The sequence below is a fragment of the Myxocyprinus asiaticus genome, chromosome 16, assembly GCF_019703515.2.
Source record: "Myxocyprinus asiaticus isolate MX2 ecotype Aquarium Trade chromosome 16, UBuf_Myxa_2, whole genome shotgun sequence".
NCBI lineage: Eukaryota > Metazoa > Chordata > Actinopteri > Cypriniformes > Catostomidae > Myxocyprinus > Myxocyprinus asiaticus.
Genome location: NC_059359.1, coordinates 35,175,683 through 35,201,037, shown reverse-complemented (window position 1 = coordinate 35,201,037; position 25,355 = coordinate 35,175,683). Strand labels below are relative to the sequence as shown.

General features: G+C 38.4%; 1 protein-coding gene across 6 annotated transcripts in view; it reads right to left on the bottom strand.

Moving 5' to 3' along the window:
• Nucleotides 1–876: 876 nt before the first annotated feature.
• The window catches only part of trak1a (trafficking protein, kinesin binding 1a), a 59,831-nt gene continuing 35,352 nt past the window's right edge, over nt 877–25,355 (bottom strand). For 4 of the 6 annotated variants that reach the window (XM_051721335.1, XM_051721332.1, XM_051721333.1 and 1 more), the window contains 14 exons: nt 24,551–24,627; nt 23,638–23,754; nt 23,318–23,418; nt 20,193–20,301; nt 19,169–19,247; nt 18,525–18,655; nt 18,337–18,411; nt 17,775–17,912; nt 17,483–17,559; nt 16,978–17,211; nt 16,212–16,543; nt 12,283–12,618; nt 8,433–8,535; nt 877–3,456 (listed from right to left, as the gene is read on the bottom strand). In XM_051721335.1, the coding sequence (XP_051577295.1) occupies nt 2,733–3,456; nt 8,433–8,535; nt 12,283–12,618; nt 16,212–16,543; nt 16,978–17,211; nt 17,483–17,559; nt 17,775–17,912; nt 18,337–18,411; nt 18,525–18,655; nt 19,169–19,247; nt 20,193–20,301; nt 23,318–23,418; nt 23,638–23,754; nt 24,551–24,601 (2,607 nt within the window). In that variant the 5' untranslated portion in view covers nt 24,602–24,627 and the 3' untranslated portion in view covers nt 877–2,732. Of the gene's footprint in view, nt 3,457–3,515; nt 8,121–8,432; nt 8,536–12,282; nt 12,619–16,211; nt 16,544–16,977; nt 17,212–17,482; nt 17,560–17,774; nt 17,913–18,336; nt 18,412–18,524; nt 18,656–19,168; nt 19,248–20,192; nt 20,302–23,317; nt 23,419–23,637; nt 23,755–24,550; nt 24,628–25,355 lie in introns of those variants that run through there. The other 2 variants (XM_051721337.1, XM_051721336.1) reach the window with 2 other exon arrangements.

The following is a 25,355-nucleotide window of genomic DNA, read 5'->3' as shown; positions in this document are numbered from 1 at the left end:
AATAAATCCTTCAAGTCTTTAGCTGTCACTCTAGGTTTCTTTTTTACCTCATTGAACATTCTGCAGTGTGCCCTATGAGTCATCTTGGCTGGACGGCCACTTCTAGTGTGTGTAGCCACAGTACTAAATCATCTCAATTTATAGATAATTTATCTAACTGTGGACAGATGAATATTTAAGCTCTTCGAGATTATATTTGTAACCCTTTTCTAGCTTTATGCAAAGCAACAATTGTTAATTGTAGATCTTCTGAGATCTCTTCAGAACAGACAGATGCTTCTTGTGAATGGCAAACTCAAAATGTTTGAGTGCATTTTAGAGGTTAAAGTAGCTGTAACCCACACCTCCAATCTCGTTTCATTAATTGGATGACAGGTTTGCCAACTGCTGACTCTAATTAGATTTTGTTGACGTCATTAGCCTTGGGGTTCACATAATTTTTCCAACCAACACTGTGAATTTTTTAATGATACATTTAATATGTACAAGAACAATAAAATAATTTGTGTCATTAGTTAAAAGATTATTTGTTCATTATTGTAACTTAGATGAAGATCAAACCAGATTTTAAGACAAATTGAAACATAAATGCAGGTAATTTCAAAGTGTTCACATACTTTTTTTTGCCACTGTACAGTGTGACAAATTGCCCAGCTACTGACCTCACAAAAGGTCAACATGTGTTCATTTTATTTTATCTTTTTTTTCCTGGGAAATAACTGGAAATTTTCAAAAGCTTTTTTTGCAGACAAGACTGTGTGTGTGCCTTGCAGAAATTGACTTACAGTATTTAATGTCTCTGGATGTTAAATTTGATAAAATACTTAGACCTTATAACATCATTGACTGGTGCATAAAAAGACAACAGGCACACAATTATCTCAACTGGTTTATTGATGGCCCTTTGCAAAGGCGAGTTTCTGAAATTAATGAACAAAAACTCTGTTTTTCACCAGTGTTTGGACAAGATGATGTCGCTTTTTCATATTCTTATTTTTTTCAAGTTTAGGTTTTTTGTTCTTTTCTTAAAAAGTTAGCATATTTAAACTCTTTGCATATTTACCATTTACAATATACAAGTAAAACATCCCTTCAGTAATGTGATGTAATAAACACACCACTGAAATCAATGTTCAGTCATGGCAGATACCGCTGTGGTTCTGAAACACATTTAACAAAGATCAAGCTCTGATTAAATGCACACACGCATACAGCGCACATATTAATTTGACAAATCTCATTTGCTTCAACTAAAAGAAAACACACAGGCCTTTTCTTTAGAATGACTCATGCAACTGTATGTGCTTCTTCAACTATAGCAAATATAATACATCCTTCAAACAGTACATCCTACAACTGCATTGTCAACTAGGTTAAAACCAGTAGGAAGTCAATACATCATCATAGTTACAGTGTTTATGCCAGTGCATACTGTGGCAGGTGAAGCCATTATGATAAAGTCTTTAAAAAATAATAATAATAATAAAAAGATCAGGCACTATGACTTCATTCCTATTGCACCCTTATAATCTTTAAAGCTACAGTACACACTTCACTTTACACGACACATCTCACTCAATAGGTTCCAAAGCCACAGCAGATGATGAACCTAACATCCTTTTAACAAGGAAATGTGTAGTTGTGCAATTTTCCCATCAAGTCGCAAATGGATACTGCAATTCCATGTATTTATACAATGTAAAGTACATACGTCCACACAAACTCATACATAAATAATGCTGGTCTGTCCCAAAAGGACATTAAAAGCAACATGATTATATTTCAAGTTTAGACCAAACTGCTGCAATTCATCGTACAGTCCGTGAGCCCCGTGGTCTACTTATCTCTGAAATATTTCAGTCAGTCGACTTTTGACTAGTCTGAGAGGATGTACAGAGCAGAGAGTATGTGCTAACGTGCAAATTAACAACAATGCATGTCAACAGTGCCCTCTAGTAAAGGTTGTATCACTGAGCTATGTTATTACACTGTTGCTACCACAATATAACATATAATTATGCCATTTCAGACATTAAACATTGTTACATTCATTGAATTGGCTGAACTAGTACTTTTTTACAGATTTTCGCCATAATTAATAGGGCTTATAAAGCTAAACATTATGGTCATAAAGAAGTGTCAAATTGGACCAAATAATGATTTACAAATCACAAGGCTTCATTGTTTATTAATATCTGGACTACAATTAGCATAAGGTGCTATCAGTGCTCTTTATTTTAACCTCATGAAACTGACAAATCTTGAAATATCAAACCTCAGACCAAATGTACAACAATAATAATAATAATAAAAAAAGACACTTTCTTGCTTATCCTTGAGTAGTTTTAAATTCAAAAAGTGCTTAATTGAGAAATTACTCTGAGGGGCATGAATTTTCCTCTCTGTTGCATTTTCCTCTCTATATGCTACATTTGCTCGCAGCTAGCAAGTGCAAAATGCCAATTTTCTACACGAGGACAAAAGCTCAAAAAATATGACACTGCTGAATGAATTGTACTGTGTATGTTGGTCAGACAGAGAGAGAAAGCGACAAAGAAATAAAGAGACACAGATAGAAGTTGTTATAGCAGTCGTTATAACAAAATAATCTATACAAATATCATTATCTCTAATAACAGGCACTGTTGAGTTGTCACAAGGATGATATACTGTATTTCCATAAATTTTAACAAAAAAAAAAAAGACAAAAGGGGATGATAGAGAGGCAACATTCACTGTTCACTGAGACTAGTATGTCTGGGTGGCCTGGGGGCCAACAGCAGGTCCACAGTAGGAGGCCCCGGGCCCTTCATAGCCATACTAGCCCCAACCATAGCTGGATAACTGCGGTTTCTTCTCATTCCTGAGTTCAGCACTGGCAATCCCCCGATGGGAGAGGTCACCACTGTTCTGGGAGCCAGGCTAAACCTCTTCACTTTGTCCACCAGTCGCAGGTTCTGTACACTAACCTCAGTCAGACATTGCGAATCAGTTCGAAACCTTTCATCTGCCTCACGTACTTCCTTTAGAATCGAACTGGCTGGCCGCGATGCCAGGAAAGTTTCGTAGGGCGGATCTGAAGGGCTGTAGTCTACAGGTAACACAGGACTGGTGGGTTTAGACTTGCTTGGTGAGTTTGGAGGGGTGGAGGGGAGAGTGTCTGAGCCCGGGTGGGTGGGGGTGACAGTGCATGTTAATGATGAGCCGGGGTCTGCTGGAGTGGCCAGGTCAGCCCGGTCCCAGCTGAAAGGGTTATAGACAGCAGCAGATATACCTCTCTCCTGTAGGAGGCGCACCAGGCCCAGAGAGGTACTGGTGGTCTTGGTAGAGTCCCGGAGGTTGGTGAAGCTCTCCGCCACGCTGAGGCGGCGAGGCGTGCAGGGGGTGGACACAGGGGTTGAACGCAGACTAGTGTTGGACATCACACACGAGGCCAGTGATGGACCTGATAACAGACTGAGAAAGATAGACTTGATTAGCTGGTAAATGTCTGGCTGTACAAGCAGCATGCCAAACTATGCATTTGTTATTCAGCTGGGTAGGGTTGTACCGGCAGTGCGTAAGGTCTCACTTTAGTTGGGACATAAAGTTCATACTAAGGGCTTAGCAGCTACTAGTTAGTTTGTAACCAAGTCAGCACTTAATTTGGTTGCACCACCAATTCTTAACACAAGACTTAGCTAATTCTAAAACTGTAAGCTCTCCGTAAAGCAAAGTCACATAGCATGACTTTTGCATTTATTGATCCAATAAGCAGCTGTTAAATTTGTGAACAGAACTGTTGGAAAACCACGAATTTCAGTTTTATCTTGTTTGGTTGATGTTCAAACCTTTTTTGTCTCACCATCGGTGGTAATAAATGACATTTCCATTGAAATACGATACGTAAAAATAAAGTTAATATATTAAATAATATATTTAACCACATGCGTGGACATTACGTTTTGGCTTCGCTATAGGCTATGCATAATTTAATATCATTTAAACTGACTGATCTCAGTTCAGGAGACTCTAGGCTGTCATTAAAGGGTTAAACTTTTGACTCATCGAGTAATGACAAAACAACATGGTGCCAGTCTCAGCTGAGTTTGTCTTTGGGAGAAACGGCAAAAACCTGTTTGTGTCAAAAGAGTAGTCTCTAGTTTCACCTGATATGGCATTTTAAAAATTTTAGTGATTTATCGCGAAACGGCATGCTGTTAAACACAATGGCCACGTACGTGGACAATAGGCTAATTTTCCTTAAAATATCCTACATTCACTGAGCATTATCACATTGAGAATCAATGGATATATCCAAAAGCTGGAAAATGTTGTTTTCAGAGGCTATATAGGGAGTTAGGATGAAAATAAGGTGCATTTCAAACTGTTCTGAGACCAGAGCAGACAGACACCACACTGAAGGTTACGTTATTCCCAGGGTGTAAAGTAACGAATTACAAATACTCACATTACTGTAATTAAGTAGTTTTTCCCAGGAATTGTACTTTAAGTAGTTTAAAAATTGAATACTTTTACTTGAGTACATTTTAAGTGCTGTAACGGTACTTTTAATGCGCTATTTTCCCACCCTCTGTGTTCGCTACATCCCTGTCCTCATTTTATTTTTATCTATCAACATGATCGGCTAGGGAGAGTCTCCTGACTCCTGTCAAATAAAATCACACGTAAAAAACCTGAATGGCAGCTGTAGATCTGGCGTAAACTGTTATGGATTTGGAGGATGCCTCAAGCACAGTTCAACACCTGAACATCACGGCCGCACCTAAAAGGGATTTTCACAGTGAAAAAGACCAATTGCTTGACTGTGTCATGTGAGTTTAGCTTGCTCAAGCCAGATATCAGCATTAATCCTGCCTCTAATTTGAAGAAACATATTGAGGTAAATTTAATATTTCTGCTTACTAGATTCTGTGTGTCTATAATGTAGCCTGTAATTTAGCTATCTATCACTGAGATTATTGGGTTGATGTGAGAGATTAAGGCAATGTTATCAATAGGGCTGGGCGATAAACAATCTTGATGTTTATCTGAAAAAAAAAAAAGAAAAGAGAGATGTCCTCAATATCAATGATAAACTTTTGAGTAATTTTCTACACTTAGCCTATGTTCTACATCTAGAACAGGGGTGTTCATTACATCGATCGCGATAACAAGACAACCACTGGTTGGTTGATCTAGATAAAACATAAAAGATTGACTTTATTTCCGGGCGTCTGTAGCTGCGTGCTGTTTGATTGACAGGCGGCTTAATGTTTGTGCGCTAAACGATCAAATACACTTTATAATTCTGCCAATGCCCGTCTTGATGAGGCATTAATGTAAATGCAATCAGTTTGGTCTAAAGTGAAGGCTAACAGTGGGACAAAAAGCATATTTGCATCAAAATGTCAGACTTAAAGTGTACAAGTAACCAAATTGAGCGCGGTCTAGTAGAATATGTCATATAAAGGCTATTAATCAAACAACAATAACAAGGAAATGAGAAAACCACTCATTACTTTTGGCTGAATAACTTGAGTAGCTTTTAAAGTATTAATGTAATAGAAACAGTGGAATTTTTAATAATACTATTTTTTAATAATATTGTTAGTTTTTTTTTATATAAAACTGACCCCTGATGTAGAGTGTGTGTTAATTTTTATAATAAATTACCAGGAAAGTAGAGATGATAAAATAATTTATAATTATGCATAGCCTTCATCAAGTTTTTTCTAATGCCTGATAGAAAAGTATCAACCACTGTAGAGCAATACTTCAGGCAGAACATTCCACCAGTCACAAACTTCAGAAAATTGTGCATCATGCATTAGAATGAGAACATAACTCTTTCTGGGCTTAAAAGATACAAGAACTAAATCAATGTGGAACACTGTATCTTAAAAGGAGGCCAGTGTGGCCCCCCATGTGCTACTTAAATAATTAGTTCACTCAAAAATAAAAATTCTCTCATCTTTTACTCACCCTCAAGTCATCCCAGATGTGTATGACTTTCTTTCTTCAATTTTTTTAGAAGAGGATTCTCCAAAAAGCATAAAAGTAATCCATTTGACTACAGTGGTTAAATCCATGTCTTCTGAAGTCATATGATAGGTGTGGGTGAGAAAAAGATCAAAATTTAAGTCCATTTTTGCTAGAAATTATTCTCCCTGCCCAGTAGATGGCGATATGCATGAAGAATGTGAATCACCAAAAACAAAAGAAGAAGAAAGTGAAAGTTAAAGTGGAGATTGACTGAGCAGGGGGGAGAATTTATAGTAAAAATTTACTTAAATATTGATCTGTTTCTCACCTAACCTATCATATCTCTTCTGAAGACATGGATTTAACCACTGGAGTCACATAGATTAGGCTACATTTATGCTGACTTATGTGATTTTTGGAGCTTCAAAATTTTGGCATCCATTCACTTGCATTGTATGGACCAAAAGAGCTGAGATATTCTTCTAAAAATCTTAATTTGTATTCTGCTGAAGAAAGAAAGTCCTACACATCTGGGATGGTATAAGGGTGAGTGAATGATGAGAGAATTTTAATTTTTGTGTGAATTATTCCTTTAAAGCCCAATGCGGCTCCTGTATCAAACAATTTCTCTACCGCCTCTATTGTGCGGGACATGATGCGCCAAGTGACTCAGCTTTTTTAGTGTTAATAAGGGGCGTTACATAATTCTAATACAACAGACTGGAAAAATGGAACAATTATTCATTTTAATATCCAATAAATGTTGAATATTTTTAAACTTAGCATGCCGGAAAGTGCACCGTTTAGACTGGTTTCATGCTGAAAAGCCACTAAGAAGTCTTTGTTTAACAATGTTCTCGTAAATGTAAAGGTATGTTTATGTTAAAGTCATCACATATGTCTCAAGGAAAACATACGCAAAACATGAGCTCACTGATGTCATTTAATCAGTCTGCATTTTATTCAAACTGTTGCACCTGATCGGAGGCTTCCATAACTATTTAATTAATACGGAGGGTTATGTTTCACTTAAGTTTAATGGTGCAACCATCAAAAAATTAGTAGTGCATAAATAATAACTTGGTTATAATTAAGTTATAACGTATGCATGGCTGGTGCAACTTTCAGAACATAATTAAACAAAATCTGAGAGTGCTGTAAGTAATTTAATCCAAATCCAGAAAGTTTTCTTCATTGGAGAAATGTGGTTTGTGTGTTGGCACTTTGATTGGGATGAATATGTTTGAGTTTTGATTTAATTTCATTTGCTACAGAAATACAACATAAAGTGACCCAACTTAAAATACATTTAAAAATGTATGAATGTCACTGCAGATGCCAACTGGTTTGATAATTTGTCATATACTGCAAACAAATCATTCTAGACCTTTTCTCGAAACTAATGTTCCTTCACTTTTCTTAGCCATTTTAGCAACTACTTTTAACCAACTAATTCCAAGACGTTCCTCTTAGTTTAACAACCCAAATATGTCCAAATACCTAATTTGGAACAGTATATTTATTGTTTTATCATATAAACCTTACAAACATCTTTTTGTTAAATGTTTTGCTTGAAAAGTGTGCTTGTGCCATCTTTGTTATCGTGTTATTGACAATCACCCATTTTTAACTGTAGCTTAAGTGTCCAGTTGGGGCTACTGTAAGGCAAATTCTTTACAGTACAGATTGACAGGCTGGTGACATCAAACAATGGGATGTTCCAAACCTCAGAATCTTTATACCATTTCTTTTTCATGCGATTATCTAATCAGCCAAACGTGTGGCAGCAGATCAGTGCATAAATTCATTCAGATACGGGTCAGGAGCTTCAGTTCATATTCACATCAACCATCAGAATGGTGGAGAAAATTAGATTTTGACAATGGCATGATTGTTGGTGCCAGACATATTGCTGTATTTCACAAAAATGCACTGATTCTGATGTTAGGTTAAGGAGCCTCAAACAAAACAGTTATTAGAGTGGTTTAAGCTTGGTTAAAGGAATAGCACACTTCCATGACACAATTTCCTTTTTAGGACCAGGCTGGTCATGCTATTCCTTCTCACCCCCAGGGGGCGCTGTTTAGTGAGTGTGCTCTAAACCTGCCACCAGAACAACATGATAGAGAGCCGCTTCCTCATCCTCATCATATGACCTGCAGAGAGCCAGTCAAACAATTGTACGGTTGCTGTAGAGACAAGAATCATAAGCCCTGTCCCAAATGGTGCACTCGATGTGGACTTGAGATCTCGAGACCTTCACTTGGGCATCTGGAATGTCCATCAGACCAATAGGCCGCCCCAAACCCACACAACAGTCCATGTGTTATTACGTCACCAAAGCATGGACTCGGAAGGCATGATGATGGCATTTGGGACAGGGCCATTGATTACATTGATTCAGGTGCAAAGTATACAATGACATTGATTGCTCCAGTGGTGAGAGAGAGCGGTAAATCAGTATTTACCTGGGTGTGACTCTGGTGAGTTCGTCTGAAGGATGCAGAATCCTGCAGGTGGTGAAGGTGTACGTAGAGCTGGTGTGAGACATACATTTACCAGGGAAATGAACTGGGGAGAGTGAGAGAGGAGAGACTAAGATCAGTATACAATGACATGCAAAAACACACTTATTAAAACACATAAAGGAAGTTAAAACTGCTTCAGATTCTGAGACTTCATGCAGTGAAATTTGACTTACTGCAAGCTATCACTGTGCTCAAAAAGTGCGAGCAGAATTTTAATCATCAATCTTGTTTTTTAAGTAAAAATACACATGAATTATGATTACTGTATGTGTGGTCGCATGACTTATCCTGATGCAGTTTTAAACAGATTCATACAGCAGAAGAGAACAGTGGGAAAGAGGAAAGATCAAATCATGAATTACATTATTATTAGAGACAAGCAAAATCAAATTTTTACAGCAGCTGGTTAATACAATTTTCTGCAGATAGAAACGTGAATTGACTTTAAGTGCCCAGCATGTATGTGTGTGCAACAGTGTCACATTTTCATTAAGGGGTAATATTTGCCCACTGGAATTAATTTTCACTGTCCTTTTTTTATATCTATTTTAACAAAAACATTTCTGACCATTTAAAAACCATACAGTGTCTTGTCCATTTATGTCAAATGAATCAATTAGCTAAAATCAATTCTAGGGCCTGGGTAGCTCAGCGAGTATTGATGCTGACTACCACACCTGGAGTTCGAATCCAGGGTGTGCTGAGTGACTCCAGCCAGGTCTCCTAAACAACCAAATTGGCCCGGTTGCTAGGGAGGGTAGAGTCACATGGGATAACCTCCTCGTGGTTGTGATTAGCGGTTCTCGCTCTCAATGGGTGCGTGGTTAAGTTGTGCGTGGATCGGGGAGAGTAGCATGAGCCTCCACATGCTGTGAGTCTCTGCGGTGTCATGCACAACGAGCCATGTGATAAGATGTGCAGATTGACTGTCTCAGAAGCGGAGGAAACTGAGACTTGTCCTCCGCCACCCGGATTGAGGTCAGTAACCGCGCCACCACAAGCAGTGGAAATTGGGCATTCCAAATTGGGAGAAAAGGGGATAAATATAAATAAATAAATAAATAAAATTTATTTTATTTCCAATTCTAAATGGGGAAATATGGCTGTTACCTATAAAATCAAATCAACAATCAAAAACAAAAATAGCTGTAAACAAACACTCTGCTAGAATACATTGTAAATAATTGTGCAGTCCCTGTGTTAGAATATATAGCTCTCTACTGTTGACCGTCAAGGTAGATTTTGATATAATTGTTTTAAATTTTGGAGTTGTTGGGAGTGCTCTCTTGACATTCATTGTTTTCAGATCTAATTTTAGTATTCAAAAACACTTATACACATTTAACAATACTCTGAGCACAGGCACTAACCCAAAAGTAAACCCATCACCAGACAGCCTTAGAACAGAACACTACGAAATATATGAAATGTTAGATAACAGGTTAAAAAAAAAAACCAGGAATTTACAACAGGGGCATTTTTACTCTATAGATAATTTGAGTTATCCTTTGATGTGTAAATAAATAAAAAACTGACAATCCTGACTTTAAAAGCACGTGTGTGTGTGTGTGTGTGTGTGTGTTTGTGGTGTGAATGTGACCCTGTGGCTAGTGACGTAAGAATATTCACACATGACTGCGACTCATGCTTCCCTGTTTTTAATAGAACTCTGACACTTGATCCTGTAAAACACAGTTTAACCTTTGGCTGGATGTTAGTTACATGCTGGGGCTTCCTGTTGGGACTGTCAGATGTTTGTAACTGTAAATGCATCTAGGGATGTGTATGTGTGTTGTACAGTTCAGTTACAAACTTCACACTCTTTGCCCTAGGAATGGACGTTAGCATAGGTGAACTTTTGTGTATGGAGAATGCCCCCCACCCACCCACATACACAGGCATACTTTGTGACAGTGTTGTGGAAATGCAGGTAAGAAAGGAGATTGAACTGAGAGGAGTCCTGAACGAACAAAAGGAATTGAGGGAGGAATTTCCTGAGGGCTGAGAATGAGAATTGAGTCTAGCCAGCCTAGAGTAGCTCTATATTTTCTCTTAAATAATTTATTTTTCATTTCTGCTTCATCTATTCATAGACATAATAGAATAGGCCTATTACTATTGTAAAATAACTATTTGTAAGTAAATCTCACAAAGCCTTTCAAGAACATCTCCAGGTCATTTTTCACCAAAAATATCAATTGATAAATATACGAATTATGAAGTTTGTTTTAAGGACCATTACGATTTTTTTTTGCATTATTCACGACAATTACGCAGATGTCCATTAATTCCCATTACTCTAATGTGAAATTTTTTATTTTATTTTATATTATATATAAATATTATATTTACATTCTGGTAGTATTTGTTACACTGCTGCCCTGATTTTTTAAATAAATTTAATACTGGACTAATTGTCCAGACAGTATGATTTCCAGAAGAGTATTACAGTAATAAGAATGTAAGCAAATCATCATTGAGAATAATAATTACAAACAAACTCAAAAATACATTCGGGCATACTGTAGTAATGAACTGGAAAATGTACTTAATTGTAGTGGTCGACTGATATGGGTTTTACAACGGTCGATGCCGATACTGATATCTAGAGAGCAGGATGGTCGATATACAGTAGATACACATGAACTGAAACAAGGGAATGTTAACACTTCTGTTAATCGGTCAAGTAAACACGGTTATCAGCTGATGCCGTTAATCGCAAAATGGCAAAATATCAGCAGATTTTCAAGCTTCAAAAATCACAAAGTCAGCAGAAAAGTAATCCTTACAACTCCAGTGGTTTAATCAATGTCTTCTGAAGCGATGCAATCACTTTGGGTGAGAAACAGATAAACATTTCAATCCATTTTTAGGATAAAGCCCCACTTTCACATTGTGAAAGTGAAAATGGAGATTTACAGTAAAAAAAATACTTAAATATTGATCTGTTTCTCACCCAAACCTATCATATCGCTTTTGAAGATATTGATTTAACCACTGGAATCATATGGATTTTTTTTTATGTGGCATTTATGTGATTTTTGGACCTTCAAAATTTTGGTCACCATTCACTTGCATTGACCTGCAGAGCTGAGATATTCTTGTAAAAAAACGTAGTTTGTGTTCTGCAGAAGAATGATAGTCATACACATCTGGGATGGCATGAGAGAGAGTACATGATGAGAGAATTTTCATTTTTGGGTGAACTATCCCCAGTCACAACGCAAATATCTCCTTAAAAATAGATGACTTTTTTCCTTTATGTAAAATTTAATTTCATATTTTCTTTTGATTTCAGGTTGAAATATGACTTGGACACATTCTTTGTTTGAGTCACCCTAAAATGCAGTCATGCCCTTAACGTTTCGAATCATACACTAATGCACCTCACATAATGGCATTACTGAGAATATCTATCTGCTGGCAGTACTTTCATGAAGCAAGAATTTATTTCTAACTTCCATAACTGCTATTCTCATTTTCAGTATCAGAGTAAGGAGCCAGAGACATGATTTTCAGACAGAATGATAGTAAAATGGTTAAAAAATGACTGTACTCAAAAGAACATGGCAGCTCTCTTCACAGGTGAGGTAGTGGTTGGTGTGCAGTGGGTGTGTGCCTGCAGCTGAACAGGGAGAGAACCAGCTCATCCCAGACCTTCACAGGCAGTACAATTGGGGTTTGGGGGTCTCCACTGGGGCATCGGCCTGTTTTTAGAGGGGTGTTATGTTCCCAGCCCCCCAAAGCCTGTCCTGAGGGTTAGTGGTAGAGGGTAATGAGGGTCCCTCACCAGATGAAACCTCCTCCTCTCCTGCCTCCACTCGGTCTAGCCCCACTCCAGGGGTCCCTCCGTTTTCTCTGAGCTGCTCTTCCTGGCTATTGCAATTGCTGGTGCGCAGTCGTCTGGAAGCAGGTGAGCAGGGAAGAGAACCCAGGACAGAGGTAGAGATGATGGATTGGGAATGCTGTCCTGCCTCGTCTTCCTCCAGGTCTGTGAATTGGTACACCTCCTCCAAATCCAGCTCCAGTGGGCGGAAGCCCTTGGTCACCACGCCTGGCCGGGTGTCCAGGAGGCCACCCAGGTGGGGCTGGGCTAACTGCTGCCATGCGTGCAGAGTGGCTGAACCTAAGGGGAGAGAAGACAGAGAGGAGCGATCACACTCAAATAACAAACAAAATATTTGACAGCACACAATGGCAACATGAGAGCATCTGTGAGTTTTTATAATGCATGGACTAAATACGTTGCATTACATCTTCGTGGTGAAAAGCATTGTGTAATGATGTATGTTCAAAATAGTTATGGTGTAATATAATTGTTTTTCTTCCAAAGGTCACAGACTGTTTAGAAAAGCGGCCACCAATTAGGGGACCGCGGTCCGGAACCTGGATTGGCTCTATCCAGACCGCAATACATCATGACAATGGTTGCCCCATCTCACATTTCTACACTTTATACAAAATAATGGTGCTGTGTACACCGCAAGCACTATATCCTATAATGTTTTTCTCTAGCACCGAACACTCTTCATTTATGCCCTTTCACGCTCCTCACGAGTTGCCTCTCTCCCCCGGCCCGTGACATGAGCCACCGCATAGTAGAGCTGGACAGGAGACCATAGTGGAGAAATACAGTGAGCAGTAATATAGATGGATACCGGCATCTTTCGCTAAAATACACTGCAGAAAACGAGAATGAAGCAAAGTGAAAAAATCTTTATGTGTCTGACATGACTCCGATGGTTCATCTAACTAAGCAAGTTTTGTGACGGGACAATTTCTTGTGGTTCCAGAGTGCCATTTGACTAGAAACACTTTTTTCCCCCGTCTAAAATTAGCTTTGTTAATCAACATGTTTCGAGCCTATTGATAATAAACAGACATTTTTTTTTTTTATATTTTGTGATAATTATAGTGATTCGTGAAAATGAGTCAGAGATAACATCATCTCATGGATGGCAAGAAAGACAAACAAAACTTTGAAATTACGAGTTCTCTCCTTATGATGAAAAACATTTCCATTGCCTATTTGATAGTCAGCCCATTTATACTTAACTATAGCAAACAGTATTTTTAAACTGCACTGTTTAGACGTACATTGTTTGTTTGAGGTAGATTTGCATTTTAAGGAAAATATAAAATGGTTCATTAAGACTTTTACATTACCAACATTTTCTCTCAGGGGTTACCCCTGAACCTCCATATGGTATCTTTCCTGTACTGTTTACTATACTGTATATAGGCTATACAGTACTGTGCAAAAGGCACATAAAATGTTTCACAAAAGCATTTGTCTTAAGATGGTTATTTATATTTTCAGCTTTAGTGTGTCAATAGGAAATATAAATGTTAGACTCCCAAACATTACTTTTGCAAATAGAAAAGATTAGAACAGAAGAACAGGGAGCCCTGCAACAGATGTCATGGCCCCCACAAAGCCCCCCACTGAACATCGTGTCAGTCTGAGATTACATAAAGAGACAGAATCAATTGAGACAGCCTAAATAGATAGAAGAACTGTGGTGAATTCTCCAAGAAGCTTGGAACATCCTATCTGTCAACAACCTAGAAAAACTGTGTCCAGGTGTACCTAGGAGAATTGGTGCTGTTTTAAAGGCAAAGGTGGTCACACCGAATATTGATTTAGCTTTATGTTTACTGGACCTTGTATGACATTAATTGATAAATGAAAATTATTTATGTCATTATTTTTGAAGACATCCTCACTATGCAACATTTTTCCCAAGTGTCTAAAACCTTTGCACAGTACTGTATATAAACGGTAGAAGATCCCCCATAGTTCACTACTTTGGTTGTCTTTGGGCCACAATGTCCTCATTCTTGCCCAGATATTAAGAGACTTTTTGACTGTTGATTTATGATTTATTTTTTTCTTATTTTACAAAGTAGGCTACTATTGCTGCCAACTTGGAAATTTATAATAAACATTTTTTATAAAATCTTTTTTGCATTTCTTACACATTGTCATTAGTCAGAATGGCTACGAAATGATACGTTATTATGATACGTTGTGATGAAAGTTATTATTGTCCGGACCTTTGGTGGGATGGAAATGTCGAGACCAGACCTCTTGGAAATGTAACTGAATACCCCTGGTTTAGAATGTAGTCTTGGATCAAGTTACTTAAAAAAGTATGACTATTTAAAATTGTTGTATTCTTAAGATAATATATCCTCAGGAAACAACTCTTAAAGTTACATACAATAGCAGTGAAAAGTTTGGACACATCTACTGATTCTTTATTATGAAAATTTTCCACATCTTAGAATAAAAGTAGTCGTCAAAACTTTGAAATAACACAAATGGAAGTATGGGAATTATGTACCAAAAATGTTAAATATCTTATGGTACCCAGTGTTATACATTACAGCTCTGCACACTCTTGGCATTCTCTTAACCAACTTCATGAAACAGTAGTTAAGGAGTTCCCATGTATTCTGGCCACTTGTTGACGGCTTTTTCTACACTATCCGGTCAAACTCATTAACATTTTTAGTTTTGTAGAGAACTGTATACATAGGCAAAACTTAAAACTTATTTTAAGCCTTTAGATCAATTCATTTTTAAGTTTAAGAATCTTAAATTTACTCAAAGGTGTCCAAACTTTTGACTGGTAGTGTATAACTAAAGTTGTAATGCTTTTTGATTGTGTTATAGACAGACAACAGTAAAGAAAGAGAAAAGATGGAGGGGAAAGTAAAAGATGTGTTTATTAGAAAACTATAAACACACTCAAGACAAAAGGGAAGACAACGAAAGTGTTCAAACACGCAAACTGAAAACTGACAAGAAAGACGGTGAGTAAACAAATGTGAAAACATTGAGGAACAGGGGCTTATGTCAAATATTTCTCAGGAGAAAACAAGCCAAATATTTCTCAGGAGAAAATCAAGAAAAAAAAAAAAAAAAAGAGATAAATCATTAACATGCTTTTTGATTTTTGTACATTTCCTTAAACAATTTAATGCTAGCGAGAGATAATTATCAGTTTCCCACAGTGGTTAGCTTAATACTTACATTTGTACTGAATAATTAAAAATGATAAAGACATTCTGTAGCTGTTATAATCAAGCAAGTGTGGCTTATGGGTCCAAATCCTCTTCTGGGACACTTTTTGTCTTTGTGGCTCTATAACCAAATAAATATATACCTTAAAATGCATCTGGGTAGTTTTTGCACCTACTCTCATATCACGCCTCTTCACACCAATCCCAAATTTACAACAGGAAAATGCACGCATGACAAGATTTTAAAATGAAACAATACATCTCTATGGACTTTCAAACCAAGTCCGAAATACTTTCCTCGGTTAATTATTTTTCAAAGGCTAGTTCCATTTGTAAACTGTTCAGATACCAAACAGTTCATTCAAGTATACAAACTTTTTAAAGAGGATCACAGAAATTTAGCATTGAGTTTTTTTTTTTATGAATTAGTGGACTAGTGTGAATAGGCCTTTACACTTACAGTAAGTTGTACTGAGACTGGGTTCTTAAAGGACGCAACACTCATATATATATAGTATACTGGCAGTGTGTGTGAGAGTGTGGGTGTCTAAATCTCAAACCAGCAACGGGGCTGTGTGTGTCTGAAAAAGAAGGAGTGTTGTGTTGTCAGGTCCTCAGCACTGTGGTGCATCAGCGTCCACAGAGCATCGAACAGTACAAGGGTGAATGGTCGAGATTTGGCTCTATCACCTTCCAGAGGTTTGACGATCTGGAGTTTCTCCGGCAGGTAGGAGCGGGCACTGTAGACAGAGTACACCGAGTGCAGGGTGCCCAGAGACATGATGCTGTCTGTCGGAGTGAGGGAGCCGCCCTCTTCACTGCCACTCCCACCATATCTGTCCTTGTACGATTCGCTCTTCTCCTCTGCCAAAGCCTTGAGTTTACGCTCTCTCTCCTCTTCGAAGAAACGGCGCTCGCTCAGGTAGTTGTCCCGCCGGAGGGAGAGACGACGTAGAGCTGCCGCGAGGTCGCAAGAGCCGGGTGTGCCAGGCGTGCCAGGCTTTCTGTTGGAGTCATTAGAGCTGGAACAAAAATCAGAGGAAGAATGTAAACCGAGAAATCTGTAAACACTAAAAAAACACTTCTAAAAACACTTATACATGAGTCAGAGCAGTAAAAAGAAACAGGAGAATCGGAACCATTAAATTCCTTACAATTCCCATCCCTACCCCCTCCACACATACTTATCCATCTAAAGGAGGAAATACCATAGACTTCTACAGTTATTATATAAAACTTACTATAATTACTACTGACTAACCCTAATAGAACACTTTTTGCATTTTTATAAAAATTTTATGCATTTATATTTTTTATATTTTAATAATTTTATTAAAATGTATTGTAATATAAATTTTTATATAATTTTTTATTTATTTTTTATACCAACAACAGAGCAACTGTCTATCATATTGCTCAAAAATATATGGCAGAAGCCCTTGTCTGATGCTCTCACCCATCCTGAAGTGACTCTGTGTCCATCAGTATGCTGTTAGTGCGGTTGTCCATTTCTACACCATCCCCTCCATACATGCTCGACCTGGGTGTGCTCAGACAACTAGATCTCCTGGAGTTCAGACTGGATGTCTGATTGGAACCCGGGATGTTCATAGGGGAGGGGCCCATCGAGCGCTGCCGAACCGTCTGGTTGATGTTCCGCACCGTCTCAAAGACACGCTTTGGGTGCAACCTGAAGGAAAAGTGATTATATCAATGTTAACAGACAATAAACACAACAGACAGCCCTCTGCACACAGGTGAAACACATAAAAACCTACGTCTGATGTATTCTCCTCTCTCTGTGGAACAGTTCAGATAGCCACATATAAAAATGTCATATCTAATATGATAGGAAAACATCATCTGTATTGACATCGGTAAATTTCATATTCCTTTAAAAATGCCTTTCCCTTTTTTTGGTGATCTGAGACATAGACATTAGGATACATGAAATAACACACCTTTGGTCCTCTACTTCTGGATCAGACATCTGAATCTCCTTCCTCATAGTGCCTTCAATTTCAGCAGCTAAAGAGTCCTATTACAACACACACACACACACACACACACAACAGACACACAGGGAAAGAACAGGGATATTGCATGCATTTCTGTATCACATTATATACTCGATATACACTCGAGTTAAACTACAACATTCTGTAGTCATCCAGAGATGCACATTTGCACTTTATATCCAATTTCCATTGATTAATTATTTATCTATATAAGGGTTTCTCTTTTTTCTCTTACCATGGGGAAGAGTCCAAGCGAGTGGAATCGTCGTGGTGTACTGAGAGGCATAGATTTATTCCTGAAGTTCTTCAGTTCCTCCTGAGCTTCATGTAGCATCTCCATACACTCAGCACACTTATCTTCCAACTCCCTCAGCTGGAGCCAGAAACACAAAGATTGAGATAAGGAGATGGTTATCTGCAGTAAAATTCAGATTGTTCAGAGATCAGAGATTGCAAAGAAAAATACAGACCCATTTTACACCCATCTTAAAGGGACAGTTCGCCCAAAAAGGAAAATTCTGACATCATATACTCACCCTCATGTTGTTCCAAACCCATTTGACTTTCCATACATACAGTATATATAAAAAAATAAATAAATAAAAAAAAGAAAAGTGACTGAGGCTAACATTCTGCTCAACATCTACTTCTGTATTCCACAGAAGAAACATACAGGTTTGGAACAACATGAGGTTGAGTAAATGATGACGTATGGTGCAGTTTAGTTGAAGTGATTATGTGAATATTGTGTAAGCAGACCGAGTTGTGGTGTGTTTAAATGTGTGTGTGTGTGTTACCTCTGCTGTTAGTGCTCTTTGGGCATCTTTAGCTGCTCCCAAATGCTGAGTGAGCTCTACGTTTTCAAGTGCATACTGAAAAACATTATACACGAATACAGCGGTATCAGTGTGCTTCTCCTAACTCATACAATGTAACTACGTTACATTCACAGAGGCGTCATCTACACCAAACAGCAAGAACTCACAGATTTGGCTTTTTTCTGCAGGTCGACGATCTGAGAGAGGAGGTGAGTGATTTCCTCTTGCTGTCGCGAGGTGTCCTCCGTCTTCTTAGCCAACTCCTCTGCAATCGTGGAGATTTGTAAGTTAGCGTCTCCTGAGAGGGAGAGATACAGTTCATCTGTAAGACCCCATTCACATTAAGGATGTGCAAAACTACACAGTTTCACTACTTTCCATAACTGCACAATTTGGAAAACAATGAAAACAGAGTTTTCATCTGTAAATTCATCCCCTTTAAAGCACCCCCTCTAAAAATATTCAAAAGAAACTTAGCAGAAAAAAATAGATTACCTAGTCAACCTTATTAATCAAATAGCTGATTGGTGGACAATCCCTGTGTAAATACAAAATGTGGTAATGTCCGCAATCCCCAATAAAGACAAGTTATAGATTACTCTCATTTATTATGAGCAATTAATGTAATTAATAACAGCATTGTTTTGATACAAGGTGGAACAATAAGGTACATGAATAGAAAAGCATATGTGAATTCAGTCAGTGTAGGACGGTTGTAGTGAGTAGTTTGATATTAGTTTACATTGGGAGGGAATATGATCGTTGATTAGCAGTGCTGCTATGAGATGATGTTATGGGTGGATCTACTCACGGAGCTCTTTAACACAGTCATTTACAAGCTGTTGTTCCTTTTCTTCATACGAGATGGTCTCCGTCTCCAGGTGATTCGCCTGTAAACACACGCATTAAAGAATGATCTGGACAAACAATGGCGGCATCGCCTTACAAGCTGTTCTTTTGTTTCTGTTCTTATCAGTAGGTTATGTCTAAAGTGCCCATGTTTTAGAACAATACAATCCAGATAGCAGAATTTATCCTAGTGACAAACAAAGCAATGGAGTCGCCATCCAACTCTTTTACACAAACTTTAAGGGCTCAAGCTGTTTTCATTATACGACACAATGTAATGAGACTGGCATTACATGAGAAATGTTATATGGTAATGTCTTTGGATCTGCCTTGATCCACTGTGTCTACAGTTCCCAAAAATGTTTTGGTGAGAATAGGTGTTGTGTGGATGCAGATTTCATAGTCCGTGAGGCATGGAATTCCACCCATGTGCTGGGTTTGGATGCCTGACACACGTCACTTCAGATCTACAGTTACGGTGAGTGCCATACAGTGGGAGAGAGAGAGAGAGAGAGAGAGAGAGAGAGAGAGAGAGAGAGAGAGAGAGCTACTGAAGCTGACTATAATGTGGTCTGATATGCTGGTGAATTGTTGGTATGAATTTATGCAACAGCACTACATGGTATATTTTTATGTTTTGTACAATTCATTAATCACACACCACAGCCTTATTTAAAATGAACTTGTGTACATTTGCTTATTTACTCTAAAGCATATCATAAATGTATTACAGTTCTTATTTTATTGAAGAGCACAGATAACAGGTAAATATAATTTGGGTATATACTGTAGTTTGTTTACTTTAGAAATTAGATAAGCCTGGAACCCTGCTCATTTTAGAAGCTGTTTTGAATATGTGCAGACTCTGAATAAGAGGCTTCCATAAATGTGATATAATGCAAAGCACTGGAATTAGCAGTGAAAGTGTATGAAGTGTGATCCGTTCCCTTTGGGCACTGGTCTGAGGTCAGGTCTCAGACTCTCACCTCTGATCGGAGGACTATGTTCTCTGCCTCCAGGTCTTGGAGTTTCTTCTGCAGTGAATCCACAGGGAGGTAATTTGGGACTGAGAGAGAGGAGTCATTTCGATGAATACTGCAAAGAAAATCACAGACAGACATGCCTCCATTAGTAGGTGAATAAATAAATAAATCTAATTGAAAATAGCATATTTAATAAGATTTTTACTAGGGATATTCAGAACAGGATTTTTGTTGCCAATTACCGATATATTGGTTTTACCGATTTATCCGTGCCAATATATACAGTATATATACACCGATCAGTCACAACAGTAAAACCACCTGCCTAATATTGTATAGGTCCCCCTCATACTGCCAAAACAGTGCCAACCCACATCTCAGAATACCATTCTGAGATGCTATTCTTCTCACCACAGTTGTACAGAGTGGTTATCTGAGTTACCGTAGACTTTGTCAGTTCAAACCAGTCTGGACATTCTCTGTTGACCTCTCTCATCAACAAGGCGTTTCTGTCCACAGAACTGCCGCTCACTGGATGTTTTTTGTTTTTGGCACCATTCAGAGTACATTTTAGAGACCAGAGATCAGCAGTAACAGAAATACTCAAACCAGCCCGGCTGGCACCAACAATCATCCATGCGATTATCTAATCAGCCAATAATGTGGCAGCAGTGGAGTGCTCAAAATCAAGCCGATACGGGTCAGGAGCTTCAGTTAATGTGCACATCAACCATCAGAATGGGGAAAAAAATGTGATCTCAGTGATTTGGACCATGGCATGATTGTTGGTGCCAGGTGGGCTGGGCTTGAGTATGGAGTAATCGTCCTCGCTTACAAATCACAGGGCGCAAATTGCCCTATTGGTGTCAAAGCGCATTCAACCAGCGCGTTCATGAGCGTGCACAAACAGTGTGTCCTTACAGGACATATGTTTGGCAGCAGGACGGTCCTCGCAAAACACGTTCGCAAGATTTTATAACCTGTATGTGGCGTCCATCTCCTCATAAGTCCTCTCTGTATAGAGTGCTTCTTAAATTCAAGCGGGTGAGTCCAGCCCTTATTATGGGTGGACTACTGAATATAACCAACACAGCCGCCTGATTAAATGTTGCCCAAACAAACTTGTGCCCCTTTTCAAGTACGGGCTTCCCCGTCATTTTACACAACCACCTGCACACAGACAGTTGTAAATTTCCCATAAAGTCACAAGTACTTTCATTGTAATAAAACTTCCTTCCTGACTGGGCTCATGAAGGAGTTAATTCATACTATATGACACATATCCATTCTAAGTGCTCCCCTCCTGGCTCACCATGGGAGTTATTCACTTGCGGTATCCTCATGTCGGCTGCCATCCCACAGGACTGCAGCGTCATGCTCTTTCGATAAATACTCCCATTAGAAATAAAACTTACTTTTCCAACTATGTTGTGAGAGGGTTAATAAACCATACAGTGTATGTCTATATGGTTCATAAATTTGGTTAATTTCCATCTCGCATCCGCCATGTGGGACTATTCATACAGTATATCATTTAATAAGACTTAAAAGTCATCGGCCTGCGGCCTGTAATATCTCTATTTAGTGTTATAACTCTGGGAGTGTAATGTCACGTAGTGCGGCATGATGAGATTCCGTTCCCCACAGTGCTTACGGCAGTGTCGAGTGAACTGAATCGATAGGGAACGTCTCTGGTTACACATGTAACCTCGGTTCCCTGAGATGAAGGGAACGAGACATTGCCAAAGCTGTCCACACTACTACTTCAGAGTTTCATAATCAAGTGATTCACTCTTGTCTCTCAGTCAAATTCTGAAGAAATGGTGACTGAGTGCCTGCTTATATAGGCCTAATGCACGCCTAAAGGGGCGGGGCTCAGACACCATTGACAAACAGAGAACTGGCCTTATGGTATAAGGGTTTCAACAAGGTCATGCAAGAAGGACACTCCCCATAGTGCTTACGGCAATGTCTCGCTCCTTTCATCTCAGGGAACTGAGGTTACATGTGTAACCGGAGACGTTTTTAAATATACACTCGATTATCGCCAAAACTCTCTTGATTTTGTTGTAGATTATTAGACCATTGTGGTTCGGTTGGATTTATGAAGTAGATGCGCTACCGTTAGTGGACACCAGATGGCGTTAATCAGTTGCTGGTATACTAGCAACAATGTGACGTTATGCTGCCTCAGTAGCCTATCTGAAACCAGTTTCTGGAGGTACCATCATATGCAAACGCTGTCTGTTGAGTCACTAACTGATAGGAAAGCGAGGCAACAAGACAACTAACTACCTTTGGTTTCGGAGGCAGCCAGAGATTCTCAGCCGCACGCAAATAAACCGTAACAAAATATCTGCAAAAATATCGACGGTAATTCCATTATCAGCACGAAAATATTATTTGGATTTTCCCGGTTATCGGCCAATAATATATCAGGGCCGATATATTGCGAATCCCTACTAATTACCTATTTTATTATCATCTGATCTGCCATTACCAATCCTAATCATGACTAAGAGGCTGCCGAAGGGACAAAAATAAAGCCCTTTTTTTTTTTTTTTATCACTGTGCAGGCATGCGGCTGCTTCTTTTCATATTCGCCACATCTAACATACTGTATCTTTCTTAACCCTCAAATCATGATGTCTTACAACATTCAGCCAATGTTCCCCACACAGCCGTGATGAATGACATGACAGTGATGCTGCAGTCTTCAAGGAGCCTTATGTGATTGGCCAAATTATGAGACCGCAGATCGAGTCTTCACTTCCTATATTTACATATACATAGTGAGTTTCGCCAGAAACTGATCAGTAGCCAATCGATCAGAGTATCCCTTATTTTCAAATTTTCAAAAAAACTATAAAATTCAATAAATGCGTAGTGCTTACCCGTACAAAACTCGCCGCCACAGTTCTATGGTGTTATTGGTGATTGCTATTGCAGTTGTTAAGATGCTTCGAGTGGTTTTCTGTGCATTAATATGCTGTTTCTAGGGCATATCTGGGTGTTCTGAGATCTTCTGGGTGGAAGGAACTACTGGACCAAGTCCAAATGCCCCACACCTATGGCTATATTTTATGTTAGCATAGATGGAAAGCTGTGAAAAGATCTCACGGACTCACGGTGTGGTAGCAGCAGACTCTCCGTCGCTCTCCTCAGCTGCACTTGTATAGAACTGCAGGAGTTCATCCTTCATGGACAGATCATGACGTAACTGAGACACCTGCGTGCATGTACACATACAAACTCTCACTGCTCACAACAATACACACAGTGTACTCATTCACTACACTGTATAGTACACTGCAGGAAAAGAATGTTTTGTGATAAAAAATTTCTGACAAAAATTTTAATGAGTAGTTTTAAAGTAGTTTTGTTTGCAGACAGAACAATTTTGGGATTCTTTAGCTTTCTAAACTTGGGTTGAACCTCATTCACTCACCTCTTCCCGTATATGTTCCACCTGCTCCTCCAGGAAGGTGTTCCTCTCACTGAGAGTTTTGTTCTTCTTCAAAAGAGACTGACCTATACGTGCCGCCAACTCCAAATCACGCTCTTTCTGAATGGACACAGAGAGGAAGAGGTAGATTAATGATTGCTATTCTAAATTTCAGTTGGTGTCTCACACAAAGCTTTCATATGGCTTCAGAAGACATTTACAGTATATACATTATATAATGCACAAGTCGTATTGGTCTACTACAGTATTAAGATATTTCTGTATTATTTTATGGTGCTTTTGCATCCTTTTTGAATCTTGAAAGCTCCAATTCCTATTCTTATTAACTGCATGGAGAGGAAAAAAGTAAGAGAGAGAAAAAAAACATTAGTAATAAGAAAAAAGAAAGTCATACGGGTTTGGAACAAGATGAGGGTGAGTTAATGAAGATGGAATTTTCATTTCTGGGTGAACTATCCCTTTAAAATGTTAATTACAAAATATTTGGGTGGAGTGAATAAAGGGTAGTGAAAATAATCTAGTATGATTGATCATCAAGGACAAGAGACAAACACTTGGTTGGTTTATGTAAATTTGCACAGCATGAGGGTATCTGCGGCCTAGTTGAGTAGATCAATATTTCATAACTGAATCTAAGTTGATTAAAGCATAGCATCAACTTGGATATTAAATAAACCTCACATCCATTATATCTAGTTCTAGGAAATACTAATTAATAATCTCCAACAACATACAGAGCATCATCTGTTGCAGTGCAGGAATGCAAGATTTTGTATAACACTTATGGAACACTTATGGAACTAATAAGTTATATTAAAAGTCCTACATCACAGCATGAGGGACACGTTTTAAAACTGCCGCCATGACCCAACATCCACCCACATCCATGGCTTACCTCCTCCAGAAGACGTGTCACAGCGTCTATGTCATTATATGTTTTAGTCATCTGGCCCACTCGATCAGCACACAGAACTGTGGGAACAGAGAATCAACAGAGAAAAAAATTAACTGGGTGTTTTGATTGTAGTGCCCACTAAACATTAAGCCGGAAATCAAAAATAGCATGTACTGGTCAATGAATAACAAGAAGAACAGACAATAATGAGAAATACAATGTAAAACTTTGAGTTTAAGGTAAAGTGCCATTTAAATAGTGACAAAGAAGATTTAAGCTACCAACTTAATAACTCCAACACAAACATACCAGTCTATGCATGTCACAAAAGGTGCTTACGTGCTTCTCTGATCAGCTAAAACATGTCAGAGAATTAATTACTAATTTCCTTTGCAATGATCCCAAGTGATATATAAAGATCAGGGAATTATATTTATTAACTAATGCAAACAACTTTATCAAACAGAATATTGTCTACTGATGTTTACAGCTATTTATATTGTCTACTGATGTTTCCTCATCTTTGTTACCAAGAATCTCTCATTGTGTTTGTCCCAATGGAGACCATCACCACAGACCACAAACATTTCCATCATCATATTTTCTCTTTATCAACAGGTCAGCATATTTCAGCTTATAAATAGCACAGTGGATTTATCATAGTCAAACCCAGCAGCCCCTCTCAAGGCATATTTTTCACAAATTATGATTATGTGAAGTTTGGCAAATGCACAATTATACTTACGTTCTATACATTTAAATTACTTAATACAGGGGTCATGTCATGAGGAAACAAATTGTCCTT